The sequence below is a fragment of the Mustela nigripes genome, chromosome 16 (assembly GCF_022355385.1).
Source record: "Mustela nigripes isolate SB6536 chromosome 16, MUSNIG.SB6536, whole genome shotgun sequence".
In the NCBI taxonomy this organism is placed as follows: domain Eukaryota; kingdom Metazoa; phylum Chordata; class Mammalia; order Carnivora; family Mustelidae; genus Mustela; species Mustela nigripes.
In genome coordinates this window covers 35034331-35047725 of record NC_081572.1, presented here as the reverse complement: position 1 = coordinate 35047725, position 13395 = coordinate 35034331, and the positions used below count along the sequence as shown (strand labels likewise).

Below are 13395 nucleotides of genomic sequence, written 5' to 3'. Positions count from 1 at the left end.
CTTTGGGCTCCCTGTGAAGCAAGAAGCCTGCTTCTTCCTCTGCCACTCCCCTGCTTGTGTTCCCTCTCTCTCTGTCAAATAAATAAAGAAAATCTTAAAAAAAAAAAAAAAGAATATGACCAAAGGAATTATGAAGGAGCTCATCTTAACCTAAATTGTTGGTTGTAGATTTGGCAGGTAGTTTTTGTTACCTCAAATTTAGAGAGACTGAAACAAAAAGAAAATGGGAGGGATAGAGGGAAAGACAAGGGAGAGTGAGATAGAGCTAAATTTGAAGAAGAGATCTCTTAAATCCAAGAATTTAAACCCATTTGGTATTTCTCAGTTTTTATTTTCAAGGACCTTCACCTTCTCACACATCACATGTTTAGAAGAGTTTGCCATATTTTTCAAGTACTAATTTTTTTCTATTTTTGTTAAATTATTTTTTACTTTTGATCAGTATTAGATGACCTGTTACCTCTGTTCATATATCAATAATTCATTCCTTTTTACTACTGAGTAGTAGTCCATTGTATAGCTATACCACAATTTGTTTATACATTCACCTGTTGATGGACATCTGGTTGTCTGCAGTTTTGGCTATTACAGATAAAGCTGACGTAAAGTTTTTTTTTTTGCAGTAGAAGGCCACTAATAAATGTAGAAGGAATGATAGACTTCTAGAAAATCATATTTTTTTTAAAAATATTTAATTTATTATTTGACAGAGACACAGTGAGAGAGGGAACATAAGCAGGGGGAGTGGGAGAGGGAGAAGCAGGCTTCCTGCTGAGTAGGGAGCCTGATGTAGGGCTTGGTTCCAGGACCCTGGGATCATGACCTGAACCTAAGGCAGACGCTTAATGACTGAGCCACCCAGGCGCCCCAGAAAATCATATTTAGTAATAATGATTTCAGTCAACAAACATCAGTGAATGCTAAAAGTAGTGGGTAAAAATTAGAGGAACAGAATTATATGTTAGTTTCTTATTGGGTAGCTTAGAGCAACAGAAATTTATTCTCTCATGGTTTGGGAGGCCAGAAGTCTGACATCAAGGGACATCAAGGTGGTAGCCTCTGTTTTGGAGGCTCTGAGGAAGAATCTGTTACATGCTGTCTCCTAGGTTCTGGTGGCTGCCCTCAATTTTGGCACTTCTTGGCTTGTAGATATATTACCTAGTCTCCACCGTCTTTATATCACCTCCTTTATGTCTTTTCCCTTCTCTTTTAAGGACACCTGTTTTAGGATTTAGGGCCCACTCTAATCCAGGATGATCTCTTCTTAAGATCTTTAACCTAATTATATCTGTGAAGACCCTTTTCCCAAGTAAGGTCACATTCACAGGTTCTGGGTGGGCCTAACTTTCATGGGGGTGGGGGGAGCCATTCAACCCACTACAAGGAGTTTTATATTATCTCAGATTATTTTCCCACAAATACTTATTAATTACAAGGGGGAAAAGGTTATAGTGGAGAAACCTCGTAGATATCATCTTAATCAAGTGACCAAAGGTAGCGTCATTTTTAATGGATAAATTGAAACTGTGTACCGCTTGCAATAAAAAGACGTATTTAACACTTCTGTGATATTCCTGCCAAAATGCATAATCTGAATACAAACATGAGGAAACATGAAACAAATCCAAATGGAGAGACAGTCTTGAAATGATTGGTCTAGTACTCTTAAAAAGCATCAAGGAAACAGAGGAATTGTTCCAGATTGAAAGACTAAAAGAGACATGATGAGTAAATTTAATGAAGTGGTTCTGAGTATTATCCTTTCATTATAAAGCATATTATTAGGATAATTGATAAAAATTTGATTAAGAACCTTGAATAGATGTAGATTTCTGATTTTGTTGGTTGATTGTGGACATGTAGAATGCCCTTGTTTGTAGGAATTAGATAATGCAATTGTATTTGGGAGTGTAGTCTATCTTGTTGGCCATTTAGTCTCTATCAGTTCAAGAAAAAGAAATTCTTTGGGGGCGCCTGGGTGGCTCAGTGGGTTAAGCCTCTGCCTTCAGCTCAGGTCATGATCTCAGGGTCCTGGGATCGAGCCCTGCATCGGGCTCTCTGTGCAGCAGGGAGGCTGCTTCCCCTATCTCTCTCTTTCCCTCTGCCCACTTGTGATCCCTCTCTGTCAAATAAATAAATAAAATCTTTAAAAAAAGAAAAAGAAAAAAGAAATTCTTTGAATTATTCATGCAAAAAAGAAAAGGCAAACCTTAAGTAACAGGTCTCAGAAAGTTGAGACATCTGAATATCTCCAGGAATTCAGATAACAGTTTCATCAGGGCCCTACTGCTACATGCATACCAGATAGCCAGGGTTATGTTTATTTGTTTCACTAAAGAGGATAAATCAGAAAGAGCAGCTGCATTTAGGGTCACCTTTTGAATATAATCCATTTCCATTGTCATTTTCCACGAGCAATCAGACTTTCTACCCCCTGCTTTTTTGTTTTAATGGTTCTCTGAAAGATGAAGTAATGCTTTTAGTTTACTATTTTGGAGGAGAGTATCATTAGTGGGATGCTCCAAAATCTTACATTTGGCCTTTTCTACTATAATAGACTTACTCACCTATCAAATAAGAGCTATGTGGGGAAACTGTTCATTGCTGCAGTTATTTGGGGACTAAACTACCTGTGGGATAGGTTTGGGGTTCCACAGAGTTTGAGGTAGACTGGATTCATAGTCTTATTTAGTACTTGACCTCCGTGAGTCTTAGCTCCTGACCAGTGGACTGTGGTTTTGTTCTGCAGCTCCAGATTTATCTTAGAGCCATCCTTCAGTAGTTACTCAGTGATGTATTTCTCTTTACTCTGCATAAGCTACACGTGAAAATGGCCACATACCATTTTGAAGAAGATTAACAGTACTCCTTTAACTAAATGTGGAAGATTTTTTTGGTTTTTGTTTTGTTTCTTGTTTTATTTTGGTCCTTTGAGTCAAGTAAGGCCTTGTGAGTGACCATTCTGGAGATCCATTTTTTCTTCTGCCTTGTTGTCAGATAGGTAAGGTAACCCTACCAGCTTTGCTTTGGATTGTTAACTGCTCCTGTCTGATCTGTCACCTCAGGATTCTCCCATCCCCACACAGATCAGAGAACCAATTTTAGTTTCAGCCTCTTTTATTAGTATTCCTTGCCTAGAGAGGAGTCAATAAAAAATGTTTAAAAGATTTTGATGTTTACATGATTACTTCCATAAGCATTTAAGTTGAAGAAGGTCATCTGAATCTTTCTTGGGAATGGATATGGATTCATATGCATGTAATAGAGTAATTATTTCCTCTCTTTCACTGTGTTTGTTTTCTGGAGCTGCTGTAACAAAATTCCAAAAATTGGTTGTCTTTAAACAAAAGAAATTTATTGTTTCAGTTTTGGAGGCCAAAAGTTCAAAATCTAGGTTGTTGGCAGGGCCATGCTCTCTCTGTACTCAACTCTGAAAGCTTTAAGGGAGACTCCTATCTTGTCTCTTCTAGCTTCTGATGTATACTGGCAATCCCTGGCATTCCCTGACTTGTAGATGTGTCATTACTCTAGTACTCTAGTACTTCTAGTACTAGTACTTTGCATCTTCTCCCTATGTGTCTTTACAAAATCTTCCTTCTGTGTGTTTGTCTTTGTGTTAAAGTTTTCCCTTTTTATAAGAGCACTAGTCATATTGGGCCAGGGCCCACCCAAATGACCTTATTTTACTTGATTACCTCTGCAAAGTCCTTGTTTCCAAATAAGGTCACATTCTGAGGTACTGGGTATTAGGATTTCAAATATCTTTTTTAGAGGGACACAATTGAATCCATAATCCATCATCCCAAATCACATCAGTCAGTCATAACAAATTTGTTGTTTTTCAGAGTCACATGGCCTTTTAGGACAGGCCTGAGTCTAGGTTTGAATTAGATGACCCAGAAAAGTTTTATAACCACAGTTCTAAGCTAGTATGCTGACTACAGACTGTCTGCTTATTTGCCTACTATTTCTTTATTGATAAGGTTAGCCTTATCTTACCACTGTATAACATGGGCTCTGTTTGTTACCATCTGGACTGTTCCATAACTAATTGACATTTTTCTGAGGGATAGTGCCCTACAAGCTATTTGTGATATAAGTTGTATATTACAGTTCTTTGAAAGTAACACTAACTTGGTCTGCATTAAGGAAGGAAAAGAACATGGGAATTTATTGGAAGGACATTCAGTAGGTCACAGAATTAATTGGAAGACTAAACCACGTCGCAGAGCGGACAGAACCAGGGTACCTCTGGGGCTTTAGGTGATAGGAACTAGTGGACACTCATTGGAAGGTTTTAGTCTGTGGGATGGATCAGCTCCACAATTTTCTAGGATTATGCCTTTCTAAGATGCAGATATCTGAAAGAGTCTGACCTAGTTTAGGTCATTTGCCCTCTAGGCTAGAACAAGCAAGTTTTTCAGTTGCATTAGAGAAAGACTGCATGCAGTGGAGGCTGTGTACTCCAGAACAGAATTGGGATGCTAGTACTAGGAGGAGGGATCGGGGGCTGGACAGGTGCACACTATATTTAGTACTATTATTAAGGGCTCAAGTGAACGCCACATAGCTTTATACTTCATTTGGATTATTCCCTCAGGGAAAAAAAATAATCAAAGCTGAATCATTTGTTTAAAGGATGTAGATCTTTTGATGGTTGTGGGTACTTGTTTTCAAATTGCTTTCCTGAAAGCTTTTACATCTCCATACCACTTTGGCATTAGAATTCTGTAACAGCTCTTAGCATAGTGATTTAGGAGTATGTTACACTGCCTGGGTTTGAATCCCAGATTTTCCAGTTACTATCTATATGACCTTGGGTGAAGCTTCTTTGATCTGGAGCATCCTCATCTCTAAAATAGAGATGATGATAGTACTTCCCTCCTGAGAGTTACATAACTTGGTACGTATTATTTGGTACATGGTACATAAGTACCTCAAGTTTTAAATTTATCACAAAATACATACACATTCTGTACTTATTTATAGTAGTTTTATTTTATTTAGAAGTTTCATACTTTTTTTTTTTTTGAAAGATTTTATTTGACAGAGTGTGCACAAGTAGGCAAAGGGAGTGGGAAAAGCACACCCCCACCCCCACTGAGGAGCGAGCCTGATGCAGGACTTGATCCCAGGACCCCAACACCAGGATCATGACATGAGCCAAGGGGAGACGCTTAACCGACTGAGCTGTCCAGTCGCTCCTAGAAGTTTTGTACTTTTGTTAGAAAATTTATTTTTCTTTGTTTTAAATGGCTCATACATATTTTCTTACTAAAAATACTTTCTGTAAGTTAGAATTCATGTACTGTCTAATATCCTCCTCGGTTTTTTGTTGTTGTTTTTAAGATTATTTGACAGAGCGAGCACAAGCAGGGGGAATAGGAGAGGGGAAGCAGACTCACCACTGAGCAGGGAATCTGACAGGATTCCCTTGATCCCAGGATCCCAAGATCATGACCTGAGTGGAACGCAGAGGTTTAATTGACTGAGCCACTCAGGCACCCAATATGCTCCCGGTTTTAAGAGATTTATTTATAAGTCATTTTTTAAAAATTAAAAAACTAAAATGTAAAGTGGAAAATAAAAATTAAGATGTCTATTCCTTAATATATAAATTTATTGCAGTTTTAATCAGATCTTCAACAAGATTTGTTTTTTTAAAGATTTATTTGAGAGAGGGAACACAAGTGGGAGAGGCAGAGGGAGAGAGAATCTCAAGCAGATTGCACAGTGAGCACAGAGTCAGATGTAGGACTTGATCTCACTCAACGACCCTGAGATCACAACCCGACCTGAAACCAAGAGTCAGGCACTTAAACGACTGCACTGCCCAGGTGCCCCAGGGTTGGTTGGTTGGCTGGTTTGTTTTTTAATTTCCAAGTTGCTTCTAAAGTTTATTTGGAAAAATTATTGAGTATTGAGAAAGAAGAATAATTGGGGGATACTTAAACTCCAAATTATTGAAAAGAACCATAAATAGAATAGTAGGATGAATCTAGAAATAGATCTGAGGTAAAATGTAGCATATGATGAAAGGTGACTTTTCAAATGAAGAAAGCATGGATTTTTTTTTTCAGTATTTTAAGATAATTGCAGAATATCTCTTTGTACATGTTAGGGCTTTTGACCAAAAAATGTGATTTAAATATTAATATTGTATCTTCCAATATCTCCCCTCCCCTTTTTAAGCTCTTTTTCTTCTTTTCCATCTTGTAGGTGCTTTTTGCAAACAGTTGGTTAATTTTAGGTAAATTTTGTTTTTTGAATGTGCCTAAAACCCTTTCTTTCTGGGACTTCACCTCCTTAATTTATTGTGATAATAGATATTTATCTTTTTGGGTTCTTAGCTGCAGAAAAAAAATTCTGTTTTAGCTTGCTTGAAAAGAAAAGATTTTAGCAAGATCTGTAATTAACCCACAAGATAACTGAAAGGGCTGAAGAAACATTCAGCATACTCTAGGCTAAGCTTTCTAGGAATAATAATATCTGTAACCATACTGGGAAATTAGATGGGCTAGGGAAGCTGTGTGCTGTGATCTATGCCTGTATAATTGATGCCTTCTTTCTGTTTCCTTTTTTTCTAACTTTAAACAAATTGTGAAATATAGCATACATATAGAAAAGGCCATAGAACATAAATGTACACTTCAATGAAGAGTTGTAAAATGAACACCATCTGGTTAAGAAAGAGAGCATTGCCTGTACTATGGAAGCTCCCATATGTCTTTTCTCATCTCATATTTTTAATCTCTTGGGGTAACCATCATCCTGACTTTTGTGGTGATAGTTCTGTAGGGGTTTACTTGTTTTTTTTTTTTTTTTTCCTTTTAAAAGGTTTTATTGATTGATAGCCTGTGGGGTGGGGCAGAGGGAGAGGGAGACAGAATGTTAAGAGAGAATCTTAAGCAACCCGGAGGTGGGACTGGATCTCAGGGCGCTGAGATCATGACCTGAGCCCATATGAGCCATGCAGCTCTGAACATTCTTATATTATGTGTGTACATGTACATTAATTCATGATCTATGTCTAGGGATAGTGAGTAATTGAAGTGTACACATATCTTCATTTTTGATAATGCCTAGATGTTTTCTGAAGTGGTTATGTCAGTTTATACTCCCAAGAGTAGTTGATAGAACATGTTCCACATTCTTAATCACAGTTTCTATTGTCAGACTTTAATTTATGCAGTCTGATAATTATATAGTGGTATCTCATTGTGGTTTTTAATTTGTATTTCCCTGTTGATTAAAGAAGCCGAACACCTTTGCGTGTTTGTTTTTTTTCTCTTTGGATTTCCTGTTTTGCAAAAGGCCTTTTCAAGCATTTTGTCCATTTTTCTGTTGCATAGTTTGTCTTGCTGATTTCTTTTTTAGGAGCATTTTTATATTCTGGATACCATCTTTGTGGTGTGTTATTATAAATTACATTCTGTGACTGTCTTTTCACTCTAGTAATAGTATCTTCTGATGAACAGAAATTCTTTTTTTTTTTTCTTAAGATTTTATTTATTTATTTGACAGATCACAAGCAGGTAGAGAGGCAGGCAGAGAGAAAGATGGGGAAGCAGGCTCCCTGCTGAGCTTGATCCCAGGACGTGAGATCATGACCCCAGCTGAAGGCAGAAGCTTAACCCACTGAGCCACCCAGGTGCCCCTGATGAACAGAAATTCTTGAATTTTTTTTTTAAATTTTATTTATTTATTTGACAGAGAGAGAGAGAGAGATCACAAATAGGCAGAGACGCAGGCAGAGAGAGAGAAGAGGAAGCAGGCTCCCTGCTGAGTGGAGAGCCCGATGCAGGGCTCGATCCCAGGACCCTGAGACCATGACCTGAGCTGAAGGCAGAGGCTTTAACCCACTGAGCCACCCAGGTGCCCCTGATGAACAGAAATTCTTGAATTTAATGGTAGTGTAGCTTCTTAATCATTTTCTTTATATGATTAGTCCATCCTTTGTCTTTAGGAAGTCCCTTCCTATTCTGAGGTCATGAGTATACCTTCCTGTATTTTCTAAGCTATTTTAGCTTTGCTTTTCATATTGTCATTTAATGTATCTGGAATTTTTTTGTTTGTTTTGTTTTTTGCTTGACATCAGAAACCCAAAGTGTTTAGTTTATTATTTTGTTTTATTTTATGTAATCTTGTTGCAATTCCATGTACCAAAAGTCAATCTTTTTTTTTTTTTTTAAGATTTTATTTATCTATTTGACAGACGGAGATCACAAGTAGGCAGAGAAGCAGGCAGGGAGAGAGAGGAGGAAGCAGGCTCCCTGCTGAGCAGAGAGCCCAATGCGGGGCTTGATCCCAGGACCCTGGGATCATGACCTGAGCTGAAGGTAGAGGCTTTAACCCACTGAGCCGCCCAGGCGCCCCCTTTTTTTTTTCATTTTGAGATTTTATTTATTTGAATGGGAGAGAAGGGGCAGAAGGAGAGGGAGAAGGTGACTCCCTGCTTAGTAGTGAGCCTGACCCTGAGGCTCAATCCCATAACTGCTTGAGCCACCCAGGCACCCCCGAAAGTCAGTCTTTTCTTTACTAATCATATATCAAGTGTTTAAAAATGCATGGGTCTGTTTCTGTGCTCACTGTTCTGTTCTTTTGGTCCACTAGTTTACGACTTTTCCATAAAGGTCTTGTTAGAGATTTGTTAGCACTATTCCCAGATACAGTATACCTTTTGCTGCTATTGTGAATGGTATCTTTTTTAAAAGTTACATTTTGTCATTTTTTGTGGTGGGCTTATGGAAATAGCATTGTTTGTTTTTAAAAATAACAATGTCTATATTCAGTAACCTTACTGAACCTTATCAAAGCCAATAATCTATAAATGCTTTTGATTGTTCCGCAGATGTTTTCTTGGGGGCCATTTTCTCTTTGCATATTCTTGACGCCTCTTAGGCTATTTGCTTTTCTTAAATAATGATCGTAACAATAAAAATTAACATTTATTGAGCACTTACTATGTGTCTGGTTCTGTTGAAGGTCGTTTTACATGCGTAAATTTATGAATTTCTAGCTTCATTAATATTGGTAGCCATTCTTTTTCCCTCAGCAATTGTGAGGGTCATTATTTCATTATTGCAAGCAGCCCTCTGCTGTGGTGACAGGGCATTCTGTAGGGTGGATTCCCTCTGCAGGATGAGATGAGATGCGCTGTAGGATTCAAGAAATGTCTTTTCAGCTATGTAATGTTGTAAAGAAGTCTAGGGGTGCCTGGGTGGCTCAGTGGGTTGGCCTCTGCCTTTGGCTCAGGTCATGATCTCAGGGTCCTGGATCGAGCCCCAAATCAGGATCTCTACTCAGCAGGGAGTCAGCTTCCCCCCTCTCTTTTTGCCTGCCACTCTGCCTACTTGTCATCTCTGTCAAATGAATGAATAAAATCTTTTTTTTTCTTTTTTTTTTAAAAGAAAAGAAAAGAACTCTAATTAGTCTGACTATGCTAGAGTTGCCTTGTGGCTTTGAAAGTTGTGTGGTGCCCCATCCGGTTTTGTTTGTTTTTTTTAAGATTTTTATTTATTTATTTGCCAGAGAGAGAGATCACAAGTAGGTAGAGAGACAGGCAGAGAGAGAGAGGAGGAAGCAGGCTCCCTGCTGAGCAGAGAGCCCGATGCGGGACTCGATTCCAGGACCCTGAGATCAAGACCTGAGCCGAAGGCAGCGGCCTAACCCACTGAGCCACCCAGGCGCCCCCCCTCATCCAGTTTTTAAGGCCCTTTTTCTTATGTCTCATCTTGGTTGAGACCCTCTTGTCTCTATCAACAGATGCATCACTTCCCTTAAGAGAGGTTATTCTAGGGACACCTGGATGGCTCAGTTGGTTAAGCCGCTGCCTTTGGCTCAGGTCATGATTTCAGGGTCCTGGGATCAAGTCCAGCATCAGTCTCCTTGCTTGGCAGGGAGCCTGCTTCTCTCTCTGCCTCTGCTTGCCACTCTGCCTGCTGGTGTTCACGCTTGCTCTCTCTCTCTCTCTGACAAATAAATAAATAAAATCTTAAAAGAGAGAGAGAGAGGTTATTATAGGAACTGGTCACTTAGGAACTAAAATATTTTACTTTTTACTGTGCAGAGAGTTTAGGCATTGACCTAGCTCCTGCAGTTTTAAATAAATCTGCCAAGCTTCTACTGTCCATTCCTATCTCAGCTTTTGCCACTGTCTCTGAATTAGAGCTTTTCAGGGACTGTTACGAGGGAAAACTGATGTATTGCCTTTACAATTGTGCTTTTCACTTATATTGGACTACAAGTTTTGTATTCTGATTTTTCCCTTAGTATAATTCCATTTCTTTAAGATTCCAGGGTTTCCTCAGATTTGTGTATGACTTTCCTCTGTGTTTCATGACTGCTGTGGACTTTTTCTAATGTTTATATTCTGTTCTTTCAGTGGGATTTTGGTGAGGAGCCTGTGTCAGTTGTTTGGATTCAGTTGGGTATCTTAAGCTGTAAATTGTAGTTTAATATTACAGAATATTTTAGAATTATTAAATGATGAATGTGATTAGTCAATATAAGATTTTGGAATTAAATATATCAGATCTCTGCCACTTAATATTTGAGTTATCTTAAACAACTTTAACTATTCAAACTATTGATTCCTCATCTGTAAAAGGAAAATAATGGGACTAATTTTACCAATCTTATAGGTTTAATGCAAGTATTATTTGAGATAATACATGTAAAGCTCTTAGCATGGAACCATAGATTTTGAATGTCTAAAATAGCTATTTCAAAAACAAATCAAGTACCTTTTCCTAAAAATCTTAAAAGAGAGATTAATACATAGATGCTAAGCTACAGAAAGAAAACAACAAACAACTCTGAACACATACCTGCCACTAAATGTAGTTGGGACTAAGAGATGTGGAACTAGTAAATCTGTCCTGTAATATTTTTCTCCTAGGATTGGTTTGATGGTTGTAATAAAATTATATTATTTATAAAATTAATTCATTACTATATTGATGAAGAAATGAACACAAGTTCTTTTTTAATAGCTTTCAAAATGTTTTTAAAATTTATCCTGTGCTAACTCAAGTTTTAACATGCTAATTCAGCACGCATTGCTATTTTTATTCTGATATCATATTAATGTTTATGTCTGGAAGAGTAAAATATTTTATTTTTATTACAGCAGAATGGCCAAAGACTATGACAGGTCTTCCCAGCACGTCAGGGACAACTGCCAGTGTGGTCATCATACGGGGCATGAAGATGTATGTAGCTCACGTGGGTGACTCAGGGGTGGTTCTTGGAATTCAGGATGACCCGAAGGATGATTTTGTCAGAGCTGTGGAGGTGACACAGGACCATAAGCCAGAACTTCCCAAGGAAAGAGAACGAATCGAAGGACTTGGTGGGAGGTAATCATTTTGCTGTTTGTCTTTCCTCTCTTGGTTCTATTTTGTTCTTTTCTGCTTTACTACTAGATTGACCTATTACTCCCTTTTAGTGAAGTTACTTTTTCAGTATTACAGATTTTTAGTTTTCCTGATAAAGTACTGATCTGTATTCATATTTATGTCATTATTTTGAGCTGACTGTTTTATTTCTGATAATGGCTCCAGGGGGAAATAATATTTGAATGGGAGTAAAATAATACATACAAAGATTTATTGATCACCTTTTACATCAATACTGAAGCATGACTTTCAGGATCTGGACAGGGCAGTCTTTAGGATTGCAGAATAGAACAATTTGAATCTGACTTTGCCCCAGATTTTTTTTTTTAAAGATTTTATTTATTTATTTGACAGAGATCACAAGTAGGCAGAGAGGCAGGTAGAGAGAGAGGGGGGAAGTAGGCTCTCTGCTGAACAGAGAGCCTGATGTGGGACTCCATCCAAGGACCCTGAGGTCATGACCTGAGCCAAAGGCAAAGGCTTAACCCACTGAGCCATCAGATACCCCTAATGCTTATAGATTTTTAAAAACCATGGTGTTATGAAAATTTTCAAACACAGGTGAGGGTAGAAAGAGTAGTAGAATGAACTCCCACATCTATGGGGAATTTTTTATAATATGGGTTAATGCTTATTGGTCACAAAATAAACAGGATATAAAATTATATTTGTAGTGTGATTTCAACTATCCAGAAAAATAGGAGTAGTACAGAAATACACCGAATTTTAAAATCTTCTGTATGGGGGCACCTGGGTGGCTCAGTGGGTTAAAACCTCTGCCTTCAGCGTGGGTCCTGATTCCAGGGTCCTGGGATTGAGCCCTGCATCAGGCTCCCTGCTTGCAGGAAGCCTGCCTTCCCCCTCTCTCTGCCTGCCTCTCTGCCTGCTTGTGATCTCTGTCTGTCAAATAAATAAATAAAATCTTTAAAAAATAAAATAAAATAAAATCTTCTGTATGATGATATGTACATACACATTTTATTTTTAATGGTAGCATTCATTTGTTTAAAATTTAGGTAACATAAAATGATTATACTTTAGAAGGTCTCTCCACTGCTACTGTCCCACAGGCCACCCAGTTCCCCTCCCCCTCAAGAACCCAGTATTATTGTGTATCCTTTGATAGAGATTCATACATAATCAGATATGAAGCTGTACCATATATGGATGTACCATCATTTATTTAACTGTTCTCCTGTTGAAGTGTATTTCTATTTTTTTTGTTATTACAAACACTACTGTAAAATGAAAAATCCTGTACGTGTGTCTTTTTGTACATATATATTTGTGGGATCATTTCCTAGAAGGAATTGCTGGGCCAAAGAGGAGTATGTTTTGAATATTGATAACCATTAGTCTCCATGGAGGTTGTACCAGTTTATATTAACGTCAGCATTGTATGTGGATGCCCTTGACAATCAATATACTTCTAGAACTTTTTGATCATATTGATGTTTAGGTTAAAAAGGAGGGGACACTTGGTGATATTTTAATTTTAATTTGTCTTACAAGAAAAGTTAAATATCTTTTTGTTTAGCAGCTATGTATATTTCCTTTTCTTTGTATTTCTGTTTATACTCTTGTTCATTTTAGGGGGAAAATTTTTAGCCTTTTTTGTATTAATGTGTAAGAGCTGCTTATACAATTAGAGAAATTAGTCTAATGTATGTGATGTGCTTCAGTTGTTGTTTTCACAATCTGACTTTCACTTATGGCCCTGAAATTTCTTTTCACATGGAAGTTCATTTTAATGTTGTTTAGTCTCTTTTGTTATGACTTTTGTTTTTTTATGCTGTACATACAGTTCTCTCATTCTGAGGTTATTAAAAAGTCTTCTATATTCTAGTACAGTAGTTACAAATATTTTTACTAATACAGTAGTTTTGAATATATTACGAATATTTATGAATCTATTACAGTAGTTACAAATATTTCCTACTTACAGGCAGAACGCTTTTTATTCTTAAAAATTGAGGACCTCAAGAAGCTTTTTGTT

At 37.6% G+C, this 13395-nt stretch overlaps 1 protein-coding gene across 2 annotated transcripts in view; it reads left to right on the top strand.

The window, feature by feature from the left end:
* PPM1D (protein phosphatase, Mg2+/Mn2+ dependent 1D) overlaps positions 1-13395 on the top strand; it is a 42535-nt gene that overhangs the window by 6701 nt on the left and 22439 nt on the right. The window contains exon 2 of one of the 2 annotated variants that reach the window (XM_059379065.1): positions 11135-11360. In XM_059379065.1, the coding sequence (XP_059235048.1) occupies positions 11135-11360 (226 nt within the window). Of the gene's footprint in view, positions 1-11131; positions 11361-13395 lie in introns of both variants that reach the window. The other variant, XM_059379064.1, reaches the window with a different exon arrangement.